This window comes from Bubalus bubalis, chromosome 23 (genome assembly GCF_019923935.1).
Source record: "Bubalus bubalis isolate 160015118507 breed Murrah chromosome 23, NDDB_SH_1, whole genome shotgun sequence".
Taxonomy (NCBI): Eukaryota; Metazoa; Chordata; class Mammalia; order Artiodactyla; family Bovidae; genus Bubalus; species Bubalus bubalis.
In genome coordinates this window covers 22,802,644-22,817,286 of record NC_059179.1, presented here as the reverse complement: position 1 = coordinate 22,817,286, position 14,643 = coordinate 22,802,644, and the positions used below count along the sequence as shown (strand labels likewise).

The 14,643-nt window shown below is 45.0% G+C and overlaps 1 protein-coding gene across 2 annotated transcripts in view; it reads left to right on the top strand.

Annotated features, from left to right (window-relative positions):
- ARMH3 (armadillo like helical domain containing 3) overlaps positions 1 to 14,309 on the top strand; it is a 172,901-nt gene extending 158,592 nt beyond the window's left edge. For both annotated transcript variants that reach the window (XM_006053135.3, XM_044935204.1), the window contains exons 25-26: positions 10,399 to 10,515; positions 12,690 to 14,309. In XM_006053135.3, coding sequence (XP_006053197.1) covers positions 10,399 to 10,515; positions 12,690 to 12,782 — 210 coding nt within the window. In that variant the 3' untranslated portion in view covers positions 12,783 to 14,309. The remainder of the gene's footprint in view (positions 1 to 10,398; positions 10,516 to 12,689) is intronic.
- The last annotated feature ends 334 nt before the right edge of the window (positions 14,310 to 14,643 follow it).

Genomic DNA, 14,643 nt, shown 5'->3' with positions numbered 1-14,643 from the left:
CCTTTTTGTAACGTACAGGGAGGCAGTGACCATAACCATCCCAAAGAAAAGGAAATGCAGGAAGGCAAAGTGGTTGTTTGAGGAGGCTTTACAAATAGCTGAGGAAAGAAGAGAAGCAAAAGGCAGGGGAGAATGGGAAAGATATACCCAACTGAATCCAGAGTTCCAAGAATAGCAAGGAGAGATAAGAAGGCCTTATTAAATGAACAGTGCAAAGAAACAGAGGAAAACAATAGAATGGGTAAGACTAGAGATCTCTTCAAGAAAATTGGAGAGGGACTTCCCTGGTGGTCCAGGGCTAGGATTCTGAGCTCCCAATGCAGGGGACCCTGGTATGATCCCTGGTCAGGGAATTAGATCCCACATGTACAGCCAAATAAATATTTAAAAAAAAAAAAAGATGAAAATTGGAGATATCGAGGGAACATTTCATGCAAGGATGGGCATGATAAAGGAAATGGTAAGGACCTAACAGAAGCAGAAGAGATTAAGAACTTCTTTGTAAAAGAACTATACAAAAAGGTTTTAATGACCCAGATAATCACTCACCAAGAACCAGACAAATCAAGTGGGCCTTAGGAAGCATTACTGCAAACAAAGCCAGCAGAGATGACAGAATTCCAGCTGAACTATTTAAAATTCTAAAAGATGGTGCTGTTAAAGTGCTGCACTCAGTACTGTCAGCAAATTTGGAAAACTCAGCCATGGCCATAGAACTGGAAAAGGTCAGTTTTCATTCCAGTCCCAAAGCAAGGCAGTGCCAAAGGATGTGTACACTGCCGTACAGTTGTGCTCATTTCACATGCTAGCAAGGTTATGCTCAAAATCCTTCAAGATAGACTTCAACAGTGTGTGAACCGAGAACTTCCAGATGTTACAAGCTGGGTTTTGAAGCAGCAGAGGAACCAGCATCAAATTGCCAACATTTGTTGAATCATGGAGAACACAATGGAGTTCCAGAAAAACATCTATTTCTGCTTCACTGACTATACTTTGACTGTGTGGATTACAACAAACTGTGAAAAATTCATAAAGAGATGGGAATACCAGACCACCTTACCTGCCTCCTGAGAAATCTGTTCACAGGTCAAGAAGCAACAGTTAGAACCTCACATGGAACAACTGACTGGTTCAAAATTGAGAAAGGAGTCATACAAGGCTATATAGTCACCCTGTATATTTAACATCTGTGCAGAGTACATCATGCAAAATGCTGGTCTGGATGAATCACAAGCTGGAAGTAAGATTGCTGGGAGAAATATCAACAACCTCAGATATGCAGATGACACCACTCTAATGTCAGAAAGTGAAGAGGAACTAAAGAACCTCTTGATGAGGAAAGAGGAGAGTGAAAAAGCTGGCTTAAAACTCAACATTAAACAACCTAAGATTATCTGATCCCATCACTTCATGGAAAATAAAAGGGGAAAAAGTGGAAGCAGTGACAGACTTTATTTTCTTGATGGTGACTGCAGCCATGAAATTAAAAGACTTGCTCCTTGGAAGGAAAGCTCTGACAAACCTTGGACAGCATATTAAAAAGCAGAGGTATCACTTTTCTAACAAAGGTTCATATAGTCAAAACTATAGTTTTTCCAGGAGTCATGTACAGATGTGAGAGTTGGACCATAAACCATAAAGAAGGCTGAACGCCAAAGAATTTATGCTTTTGAATTTTGGTCCTAGAGAAGAATCTTGAGGGTCTCTTGAACTGCAGGGAGATCAAACCAGTCAGTCCTAAAGGAAATCAACCCTGAATATTCGTGGGAAGAACTGTTGCTGAAGCTGAAGCTCAGTACTTTGGCCACCTGATGCGAAGAGCCAGCTCATTGGAAAAGACCCTGATGCTGGGAAAGACTGAAGGCAAAAGGAGAAGGGGGTGACAGAGGATGAGATGGTTAGATAGCATCACCATCTCAATGGACATGAATTAGAGCAAGCTCTGGGAGGACAGGAGGAGCCTGATGTGCTGCAGTCCATGGAGTCACAGCATTGAATACAACTTAGCAACAGAACAACAATATCCTTTTGAAACTTCTTTTTTTTCATGTAGTGATCTTTCCTTTCCAGTGTTATTGAGCTATAACTGACATATACCACTATTTAAGTTTACCACAGTAGGTCTAGTTAACATCAGTCATCTATAGATGAAAAGGCAGCAGGAGGCTGGGGTGGGCCTTGTGATGAGAACTCAGGATTTACTGTCTCAGTAACTTCTAAATATACCATGTGTGCTGTACGAAGTCATTTCAGTTGTGTCTGACTCTTTGTGACCCTATGGATGGTAGCCCACCAGGCTCCCCTGTTGATGGGATTCTCCTGGCAAGAATACTGGAGTAGGTTGCCGTGCCCTCCTCCAGGGGATCTTCCCGACCCAGGGTCAAACCTGCGTCTCTAGAGTCTCCTTCATTGGCAGGCAGGCTCTTTACCACTAGTGCCACCTGGGAAGCCCAAATATACTAAGGAGCAGTGTTAACTGTAGTCATCATACAGTATGTTACACCCCCAGTACTTATTTATCTTATAATTGGAAATTTGTACCTTTTGACCACCATGTATGAAACTCCTTATCTTTATTAAGATAGGTTTAGAGTGACTTTTAATTCTGTGTGTGTATCGGTGTGTGTGTGCGTGTTGATCGCTCAGTCGTGTCTGACTCTATGCAACCCCATGGACTCCTCTGTCCATGGGATTTCCCAGGCAAGAGTACTGGAGTGTGTTGCCATTCTCTTCTCCAGGGGATCTTCCAGGGATCGAACCCTGCGTGTCCTACATTGCAGGCAGACTCTCTATCATCTGAGCCACCAGGGAAGCCCCCAAGTTTAGTTCTCCTGTTAAGGTGTTAGTGTTCTGGTGCCTCCTTTGAATGCCCTACACATTCAACAGGTACTTTTCATTCTGGTTGGTCAAAATTCATACACCTCCCAATCCTGTGTGAGCTCTGGGAATTGTTCAGCTTACAGATCCTCAGTCATTTTTCTGTGGAAACTGGTTGAATTTTACGCTAAAAGTGTGATTCTTACTGTTCAGCACAGATTCAGTGGGAACCGTACGTAAATTTCTAAAACCTTTTTCTTTGCTGAACTCCTTCCTTTCTGGTAACCTGCCTCACAAATGGCAGCCCCCTTTGCCTTTCCAAACTTTAGTGTATTTCCTTAGCCCAGCAAGATTTTCGTGCTCACCTTATATTTTCTTTCTTTCAGGATTCCTGTCCTGCACTGCATTTTATACAATGTATAAAAAGAATTATTTCTTCTGTAGCTTTCAGTTATTCCATTATAAATGAAAGTGGAAGTCCTGAGCTACTTCAAAATATTAGAGTATACCCTGAGTTAACCTACCCAGCTAAATTTTTAAAATTTCATTTACTTTTCAGAGAACTGCCACTTGAATTAACTATTCATTTGCATTGTCCATTTTACTTCATTTTCTTTCTTCCTTCCTTCCTCTTTTTTTTCCATTACGAGAGAAGAGTCTTGAATGGATTTTGGAAATAGGATGTTATAGTGAACATTTTCATATATTTTTAAAGATAATACACTAAAAGATCTCTCTTCCCTTTCCCCATATTTTCCTTCTATTCTTGGGCCCAGGTCCAGCCTTTATATTGATCATTTACAAAGGTTCTATCCTCAAATCTCTCAGAACAGCAAGAATTGAAACATGAGAGCCCTTGGATGGCTGATATTTTGTCTGATAGTTAACTATCTGCTTGGAGACCATGAATCTTTTAGGTTGTGTCCATCTCAACATGAATCAAACATTGTCCTGAATAAGAGGTTAAGTAGATGACATCTGAAGGAAGCTAACAGTTTTCTCTGGGTACTTGTTAGCCTTGGAGTTCATGGATCTAATTGTTTCTTCTCCTTGTCTTCTGAGATGCAAACCTGTTACTTATGCAAATAAGTGCTAAATACAGTTCAGCAAGACTTTGAACCTGGCTATTCAAAGATCACTTTGTGTGTCTGCTTAGATTCTTTTGGACAGTTATCTAATGAGTACACTGCACAGTTTAGCTGGATTGTGCAGTTGAAATTTGTTGCTAAATTGAACGCACCTCAAAGGGACATCTCAGAATGGATCAAACCTGATTTCCAAAAAAATTGAAACTATGGATTATGTGGAGAGTAAAGTGAAATCCTTTCCCACCCTTTCAACCTTTTGCTCATCTTTTGTGCAGGATTTATTTTTTTCAGCATCTGCGCAGAGCCTACCCTTCAAATAATAGACCCTGAATGGAGCCTAAGCTGTCAGGGCCAGAGTCACAGACCTGTCAACTAATGGCCCTCCTGAGCTGCTGTCCCAGGGGCCCTGCCACACTGGTGAGAATTTTGCAGTCTGAATTAGCTGAGTAGGATTACGTGGTAGGCAAAAGAGAAGAGACTTTGGATTTCTTAATTTTCCCTATCTTAAAAGGTATGCTATTTCAATCAGACTGCCCATTCATTGATCAGTTAGTCAGCTGACTCCAAACCACTTATAGTTCTATTGGCTCAACTGTTTCTGTGCCTGTATTTGTAAGTGTGCCCTTCAGTGGTGGTTTAGCTTGATTCCTTATTGCTTGTTAGCTCCTTAAAGGTAGGACTTGGGCTTTAGAAGCATGTCAGAGCGCTGTGAACAGTGCTCTGGCAGGGTGCACTGTCCAATTCCAATCTTATCACATCACTTTCTCTTTTTGCCAGGCCTTATGGCTAATAGGATCTCAGTTCCCTGACCAGGGATTGAATCCAGGCCACGGCAATGAAAGCTGAATCCTAACCACTAGACCACCAGGGAATTCCCGTATGATGTGACCTTGATGAAAGACCTGAGTGTTACTAAATTAGTCCACAAGCATATTGAGTGTTTACTGTTCCTCAAGACTGTATTAGGGATTGTGGAAAATCTGTAATGTTGCACTGGGTCCCTTCCTTAAGGATGCTAAGAATCCAGCTATGATGCAGTTTCAGTGAGGAAATCAGTAGTAATAGTCCTTTCCTGCTTTACAGAAGAAACGGGACTGAAAAGTCATATTCTCCAACCAGTGAAATTAAACATCTGAAGTAGAGCAAATGGCCAGAGTCCAGTGGAGAGATGCATGGAGATTATTATGAAAATCCTCTAAAAAGCTTTTATTTTCTTTCCTTCTTTTACCGACTTTCTCTCTCTCAAACTATCTAGAGATTAATTTTTCAATGATTAGGGGTTCATCTGTTTGCATGAAAATGAAAACAGAGTGGTTACAGTCTTTTTGGAAGAATGGAAAATTGGTCTTAAAGTAGGATCATTCACTGTAGAGGGATTCACTGTATCCTTTTAACACCCCACCCCAAGCCTGGAAACCGTCTGGTGGCTGCAGCCAAAAAAGCCCAATTAAACCCTAAAGATCAGGAATTCCCTGGCAGTCTAGGGGTTAGGAGTTTGTACTCTCACTGCCAAGAGCCTGGGTTCAGTCCCTGGTTGGGGAACTAAGATCCCACAAGCCGTGCAGTGCAGCAAACAATAAATAAAATAATAATAAACATTGAAGACCTTTGAATTTTAAACTTCTAAATGAGCATTGAGTAATTAGAATAGCAACCAAAGCCAGACTTTGCTAATAATGAATTTGGGGTAGTCTGTAAAGTTTTGTTGGTGGTTTACATTATCAACAGGGTCTTCAGCCGCTGAGCAGGGTCTTCAGCTGCTGTGGGTGCAAACTGACAAGATGTGGAGCCCGGAGGACATGGCAGTCATTAAAGCTCAGACATCAAACCAGGCCTTCACCAGGTTACATTCCCAGCTCTGCACATGTCATGCTTCCCACTTCTCGGAGTTTGAGATCCTTGAATCCTTATTCTCTGAAAGATCACTTAGCCTGTAAACTCAACAACGTACCCCAGGCTAGACTAGCTTGCTAGTGCAGGAGGAGCACTGCATAGTGAGTCAGGAAACTTTGCTGTGTAATCCCAGCTTTGTGTCTTGGGGCAGTGTACAGTCTTTCAAGACGTCTCTTTTTTCATCTGTGACATGAGGGCCATGTACTCGGTAGTTGGGTGATTTCAAAGGTTCCTTCCAGAACTATTATTTTTATGATTTTCTCTCAATGGTAACACTTTGGTAGAATGAGTTACGGTTGCCTTTCATGTCACAATCCTCAGGTATTCATGCTATTTCCAGACGCTCCTGCCCACCATTTAACCACCTGATTTGTCTTAATTTGAATATATCAGATACTTTCTTTTTCCAGTTTTCTTGTTTCCATCTCAGTAGCCTTCATTCATTTAGCACCCTTGCTAGATACTATCACTTAAATAGTTTAATGTTTATTTATATATGATCACTTATCTTCATAGTATTGTAAGAAAATATTATAATGGTAACTATTTTACAAAGAAACTGAAGCTCAGACAGGTCAAGGTTATATAACTAACTAGTAAATTAAGGTGTCAAGATTTGAACCCAGACTTTCCTGATTCCGTAGCCTCTTTCTGTTACACCCCACTGCAGTCTTGATAGGTTCCGTGTTTATTTCCTATTCTATAAGACTTCTCAGTAGGTTTCTCTACTGGTATCTTGTGGTTTCATCCTCATTTGGCAGCCTGGTCTCTAAGGAAGGCCATACATGTTGCCCTGGCTGGAGTGGGCTAGTGTCAGACCTGTATACTTTCCCCAAATGGGTTATATACTTTAAATGTCATTTCAAATTGAGAAGAAGGTAATGAACACAAATTTGCTGTCAGGTCACATCCTATTACTTAGTTGTCCCCTCATTCTCATTCTCCCAGGAATTCAGTCCAGCAGAGATTTGGACTGAATCTCTGGACTGTCTTCAGAGCCCAGGAAGTACCTACTCCTAATTCAAACTGTCCCAGCAGAGACCAGGCAGGTTTTCAGGCACAAGGTAAAGCCCTCTAACATCAGGACTAGATAGCCATTGCCAGGAACTTTTCTAGCTTGGCAGTCCTCCTTTGCTGCTATCTTCAGGCAAGACTTATTTCCCATTTCAAAGGTCTTGCTAAAAAATAAAAAGGTGGGGCACAGGGTACTGAATAGTCTTTTGGGAATGCCTATTATGTGTGCTAGAGGAAGAGGGTGTTTGTATGTGTGTGTGTGCCTGAAACCTCATCAACAATTTTGAACTACATTTTTGCTCTGGGATCTTGTTGCTCCCTGATGTGGCGAAGAGCCTTCCAACCTGTATCATGCAAGGCCAGGCCTCTGTTGAACTTCTCTTTAGTATAACCTGTATCTGCCTAAACTACTAAGATTACTAAGGTTGGCGGTGGGTACCGGGCATTCTCTGACTTCTGGTTGATGCATTGTCAGTTACACTCAGGACATGGGGTCATGCCTGCTTTTCTATTGTATAGAGAATACTCTTCACCAGTATGTCCCATAAGCTAATGGAGATGTGTAAGGTTCCAGCTCCTTGTTTATGGTTAGAACTACCTGGGGATAAGCAGAACTACTCAATGGCCTGTTGTCACCAGAGGAGGCTTTCATCATAAAATTAGTAACCTTTTATTGCTTGTTATTAATGTGCCAGGCATTGGACAGTCTTATCTCATTTCATCCTCACATCAGCTCTATGAGGAAGATAGTGTTATCCTTTTACAAATAGGAAAAAGAGATTCAGAGATTAAGTAGTATGTATAAGTTTACAGAGCTACCTGTGGTTGATCTGCGAGTAAAATTCAGGTCTTCCTAACCTCAAAGCCTTATGTCTCCTCTGGAGACCTCAAGGAAGGAGTTTAGGTCCTCTCCCTTACTAATTTATTCTTCCCTCACCTGAGGCAGAGTGTTTGAAGATATCTAATGAGATCTTTGAAACTGAGGTCATTTGTGCCTTCCACTTAAATCCAGAAGATGTTCCCTCATGGTGAAGAGTCATTTATGCACGTAAGATCTTTGGGACAGTTTGAAATAGAATAGGTACTTCCTGGGCTCTGCAGCAAGTCCAGGAACTATCCAGGTTGCTGTATAGCCATTGGGATGATAATGTTTCCATCAGTTATATGTTACTTTCAGGAACTCAGAACTTTTATTCCCATGTTGTGTTTGGAAGGTGAGTTCAACTTCCACCTTTCAGAGAGAACCCCTCTTGAAGTTCCACCTCAGAGAGTTTAGGTGATTGAGTTTCCACAGTAAGAGTGAAACTCCCAGTTCAGTTTTCTATCAGACCTTTTTGCCAGGACCCAGGTTCCCATGGACTAAGCATCACAGGTGGGGGAATAAGGACTCCTTAGAGAGCATGTGGCTGATAGGTGATTTACTGCCTTTAGAGCTACGTTGAACTGAGGTGATGGTCAAGGTTCTAGGAAGCCCACAAGCCCAACAACTGGTGAACAAAGGTGGCTCTGTTAGGGTATAGACTGTACCTGATGGATTAGGGAGAAATGTCCATCTAGGAAGGGCCTTTGAAGTTGCCAGGAAGCCAGAAATTGAACTTTTTTTAATGTTGAGACAGCAAATTATGAGAAAGCCTAAGGCCTTTAGGCACAAGGGCTCTGGGAAATTGTCCTCTATGTAACTACCGCCTTCACCACATCTCAGGCCAGTGTTGAGGGTGAGGCCCAAATGGGACATGTTCCTAAAGTCTTGCCAAGGGGACCAACAAATAGAAGCGAAGAAACCAGGGTCTGTGGGACATAGTTTGGTGAAGTGACCTTGAAGACTGTGATGTCTGGAGGAAAAGAGCCTGAATCTGGACCAGAACTTTGACCTGATTGTCCTTCCCAAACTCAGGAACACAAGCCTGTGTTCTCCATCCCTACCCTCTCCTCAGGAATTCTTGGCAGGCAGATATATTTGCCACCAGGTGCAGTCTGCCCTGAAATAAGACTGAATTGGTGAAGGGAACAGCCCAGAGGCACCTTTGTACCCCTCAGGAATGCATTCTCAACCCCTCTGATCAGTCCTGACTCTAGCTTACTCCCTTCAGCCCTGCCTTCTGTTAGAGCTCAGCCTCCCTTATCATACTCATTCCTCGCAAGACTCCTGGCTGAGCTGGGAGCTCTCCATGACATCCCTACACTTCCCTCTCAGGTCAGACCGAATTGCAGAATAGCTATTGGCCAGATTGTCAGAGTGAAAATTTAGTCACTCTCCTGGTCTCTCCTTTCTACCCAGCTCACTTCTTTTAAGTTAATGGAGAAGATCTACATCTTCTGATGTAACTAATCATTGTATAACCCAAATATGATTATCTTCAAGCTGGCAAGGTAGTATTACACTCTCTAAATACTAGTCTGATCTTGCTAATAATGGGCATGATATATCCAAAATAGTTTTTGTTACAGGGAGTAGCAGGAGCCTGGGCTCGGTCACGATGTAACTAACTGTCCTTGCCTTTGATTCGTGGTCTAATAAGCCAGACTCACATCAGAACTGGCTTTGGTAATCCTTTCCTTCTGGAACCACAGAGATCCAAGGTTCCTGGAGTTAGCGGAAGTCTGAGTCCACCACAGAGACATAGTAGGGGGGGACCCCTCCTCAGAACAGAAGAGGATGAGATAAACTGTAGCTTAGTCTAGAAATGTCTCCTACACTCCAAGGCTGGGATGCTCAAAAGTTCCATCCAGACAATGGATAAGAAGACTGAGTTGGCATTGAGAAATGAAAACAAGTGGCAGATGGTGCTGAGGAACATCCCAGGACTAAAGAAATGTGGTTCCCAGAAAGGGAAGAGGAGAGATATTGGCAAAGTCTTACTCAGCAACTGTGACAGCCTGGCCAGAGAAAGCTGCACGATACAGCTGAGAATCCATCTGTGGTATCAGGGATACTGAGGGGCTCAGACACTCACTGTTCTGTCACCTCTTCTCATCTCCTTTACCATACCCACAGTAAACGGCCCTGAAAACCAGGCTGGACTGGTCAGGAAAGGCAGGGGATGGAAGAAATTAGAAAGTGGTCCCAGCTACTGTATAGCATAGGGAACTCTACTTAGTATCTTATAATATCCTATAATGCAAGAGAATGTAAAAAAAAAAAATACAGACACACACACACACATATATATATGTATGTATGTATTTTGGCCATGCCACATGGCTTGTAGGATCTTAATTCCCCACCAGGGATTGAACCCATGCCCTCAACAGTGAAAGCGTGGAGTTCTAAACACTGGACCACTGGGAAATTCCCTATATATTTTATGTATATGTATAACTGATTCACTGTGCTGTATACCTGAAAGTAACACACCACTGTAAATCAGCTATATTTCAATACAGATTTTTTTTTAAAGTCCCAGAAACCTGAGGAATTGCCATGGCCAGGCTTTTTTCAGTAATAAGTAGTGACAAGTAGTGACAGAGTCTCTTGGGTGTATTGTCCCAGACTGGATCCAGCCCAGTAGAGCAGCAGGAAAGGTGTGGGGGCCAAGTGACCTAGGGTTTGTGTGGCCTAAGCCCTGCTGGTTCTTGACTTCCCCAGGTGCTAGAGGTAGTGCGAGCCAACTATGACACACTCACACTGAAGCTGCAGGATGGCCTGGATCAGTACGAGCGCTACTCGGAGCAACACAAGGAAGCTGCCTTCTTCAAAGAGCTGGTGAGTGAGCCTTGCCTCTGTCTCTGCCTATGTCTGTGGAGGGCCCTTCCCCGCCACTGGGTTCTACTGTGCAGGTGGGTACAGGCTGATGAAATAAGATTGGAGGGGCCTAATTGGATTGGGTTTGCCACTTCTGTTCCACAGCAGTCCAGGAAGGACCAGGTGGTGAGAGACGAAGATAATCACCAGGGTACTGGTGCCAGGCTGGGAAGGGTGAAAAGCCTGAGGCAGCAATGCCCACCCCTCCTCTGCAGCCATGGAGATAGCCCTGTGCAGCTTCAGCTAGGCCTGAAGTTTGATGTGCATTCCCAGTGGCAGCTCTGGCTCATTACCCACCTTATCCTGCCTGTCCTCAGAGCAACTAATGAGAGTAATTGATTCTTCTCCTCCTTATGTAACCACTTTCCTAAATTCCTAACTAGGTCCTGGTCTGAGTACCCTTCCAATCTAGTTCTCCAGTCTTCACTCCCTACCTGCATTCCCATTCTCCAGTCACTCAGCTTTCTGCAGCTCCTCCCTTGGCCATCTGAAGCCAGTGAACACTTGTTCCGTCTCCTCCACCTCCCGGTTGACATCTCCACAGAACTGGACTACCCTGTTAGTGGTCCCTTTCCTGCCCTGCACTTAGAAGTTGCCCTCAGGAAAAGCCCAGTCACTCTGTATACTCTGGTCTGGGGCCTGAGACCTGGGCACACAGGCCTCTGTACCCACTTCCCATGTCCTCAGACCTCCCACTGCCAGGGCAGAATTTGCATCAGCCCAGCTTTTTACTTACCTATGCCTAGTCTGTAATGAAGGTGCTAGACTTTAGGTCATATGTCTTGTGCTAAACCCAGCCCAACTCTGACCCCAATATGCCATTCCTGGGATTTTGGCCTTCCCCAGGGTGAGGCATATATACTCTGAGCTGAGATAGTGGGGAGCAGGGAAGCCATTAATGTAAGGAGATAGCAGAATACAGTACTTTTATGGAGTGGTCGGCAAGTCTTCAAGTTGATCTAGGGGTCAGGTCTTAAGAGATTAAGTTACTGGGAGAGGAAGAGGACTGAGGAGGAGAAACATCGAAAGCTGTCTTGAGGCTTTGGGGCACTAGTCTGTGCCTTATTTGTGTCTATGCATAACTGTACCACTGGCATAGGGGAGCTCAGAGAGTCTGGTTAGGTTTGGAGCTAATGAACTTGGGCTGCCTGCTGTTTGCCATGCTGGCCTTTCCTCTGCTTCCTGCCTGATGACTTCATTATGTTTCCCATAGCACAGTAGAGATGGAAGAAAAGCTGCCTGGGCTTTGGGGCCTAAGACAGATACATGTTCTTTGTCTCCTTCCACCCCTGCTTTGTCTCTAGGCCAATGTTCACATCTATTTCCAATGAATGAATCCATCTGCTGATTACTCTTAGAACCCACTCAGAGCAGGGAGTTCGGCCCTCCGACTCCTTTCCCCTGCTGACACAGACAGGACTTCCTGAAAGGTTCTCAGTCTCTGGGTAGGAAGCCGTCAGTAGAGAGAATGTGGTGAGAATACAAGCAGACTTTCCTCTAAAGTGGGCAGGCATCTTTGGGGTATGGAGTGCTGGCCTAGGAGCTAAGAAACCTAGGTCCTGCTCCCACAGCTGGGACTTGCTGGCTATGTGACCTGTTCCTGGCTGTTGGCCTCTTTGGGTTGTACTCCTGCCATCCGTGCCAGACAAGGGCTGCATCTCCAAATGTCCTTTCCAACTAGAAAAGTAGATATATACAGAAGGAGGTTGAGGAGATGTGAAAAACGCCCACAGAGAGGGAGCTCCAGAGCAGGAGTTCTCTGGCCTCAGTTTCTCCTCCTCCATTAGACCACTGACCGGACCAGTCCCCCTCAGCCTGGCCAAGGCAAGGCCAGAGGCCTGATCTCGGCAGTCCTTCGCTGTCTCTGCTTGTCTCTGCCTCATCAGGTGCTCAGATGCTCTTCTCACATCCACTCAAATTCTTTCTCTCAGCCTCTCTTTTCTTCCTGCCATCACAGAACTGTTCGCTCATTTACCTGCAGGGATGATAGATGCTAAGAGTTCATTTCCTGAGAGAGAAATTTCTAGCACTGCATCTTGGCCTTGTGCTTCAGGCACTGCCTCTACTGTTTGTAATGGACTTTTTCCTGTTTTTTCTCTGCCTGTGCCCTCCCATCTCCCCTCACCTTTTCCCAGGTTCGATCCATTAGCACCAACGTCCGGAGGAACCTGGCCTTCCACACACTCAGCCAGGAAGTCCTGCTCAAGGAATTCTCTACTATCTCCTGAAGCTGCCACGCATACCTGAGCAGCCACTGACTGCCCTTACCCACGAGGCTTCTGGGCTGGAGGGCGGGCCAGGGGCGAGGTCCTGTTCCCAAGGTTGGAGAAAAACACAGACACAAGTTCTATCAGTGGAGGCCGCGCTTCACTGGAGCTTGGACAGCAGGGGCCAGGATGGGCAAGCCAGGGATAATCTTATTTGGGGAAGGGATGGGTGGGCACAGGGGGACACCTCCAGAAATGTGGGGATTTCTGGGGTGGGCTTTCTGGACAACCCCTCATATTTCCAATTGAGAATACAAGTTATGGCTACTAACTAATTGTCAGGAGCTGTTGGGCAAGCCTCAGGGTGATGCCCACATCCATGGGGTCAGTGGCTCACCTAGGCTTCTGAAAACAGACTAACTCTCAGATGTAGGTGGAACCAGTTCTGCTTCCTTTGAGCCCGGGGCTGAGCCAGCCCTGAAATCTGTGTCCCATGCCCCACCGGCACTTTGTCCTGTCATTAGGATCCTTAGCTCAGGCCTTGGGTGGGGTAGGTATGGGGTACCTTCTTTCTATTTTCTGAATCCAGAGCTGACTCCTCTGCTGTCTGGCCACCACTTTCTGCATTTGATTCTTGGCACCAGGAATACCTGTGAGTGTTCCCCTGCCTTCCAGCCCATTGACTCTTCAGCACTACAGGGTCACAATCTTAGCTTTTCATTTTCAATCTGGTTTAAACTGTCTTTAGGGTATGTGTGTGAAATAAACATTGACAGGTTTTCTGAAGCCCTCAGGTGCCTACTTTGCTGGTTCCCTTTCCAGCAGTTTCCCCACCTCCTTAGCCACCCCCTTCTCTGGGAGCCTCTCTTGCCTCTACTGAGCTCCCCTCCACGTGTTCCACCCCCTCACCCGGCTGTTGTTTACATCCAGCCTGCCTGAGAATTTCCTCTGGGGAGGAATCTGTTCCTGCGGTGGTCTGGTGCCTGCAAGGGAGAGAGCTTGCCAGGGCCAGACTCTGGAACAAGCCAGGTGAGCATCATGGAGAGGCCGACCTTTGAAAAGTTGGCCTGTGTTTCCTCCTCTGGACAGCCTCCATGGGACTACTGCTGTAGGCTTTCCCTGCCCCACGGCTGCCTTTGAAGTCGCTGCTCCTTTGAGACCCTCCCTTTCTAAAGCACTTTTTAAAGCCTTCAGGATGGTAGGGAGCAAGCAGCATAGGAAGAATCTGGAAGTAAATGCCAGAATCCAGCCGGGAGAGCAGGTCTGGGACCTCCCAGGCTACTCTTCCACTTCAGGTGTCTTTGGGATACTTGCCCTTCTTGGGAACCAGAGTTCCAGCTCCAACACTGAGCAAGTTCCAGAGAATCCACATCGTGCTGCCGTGAATAATTGTAGATTCTTAAGATATCAGGGGCTGGGTCATCTCTGATGACTAGATGGATAGTTCAGCCTGGGGCATTTAGTGTTTTCCACATTGATGAACCTCAGAGGAGCAGGAGCTGGAAGCTGGTGGCAAATTGAAGTTATTAAAAATTGATTTGTATGGGACAGACTTTCTAGTGTCTTTTCTACTTCTCCTTAATCTCTGTTACTCAGAACTCCTTCCTCGATGACAGAGTTAAGGTAATCTCCCAGGTGCTGGTCTCACCTGGCTAGGGAACCCCTTATAGGCTCTGTTCCTCAGTCTCCTAGTCTTAGTGGAAGCCAATTCAGTTCAGAAGTTGTAGCCTTCCTTGCCTTTTGAGTGGAAGAAGGAAGAGAATCCCTCTACCTCCACATGTGGTGGTAAGGAGGCGAACCAGCCTATTTGGGCTGCTTCTGGATTCCTTTCAGGCTTCCCTGTGAAGTGAATAAAGGCAGGTCCAGGGCATGGGGCAATAAA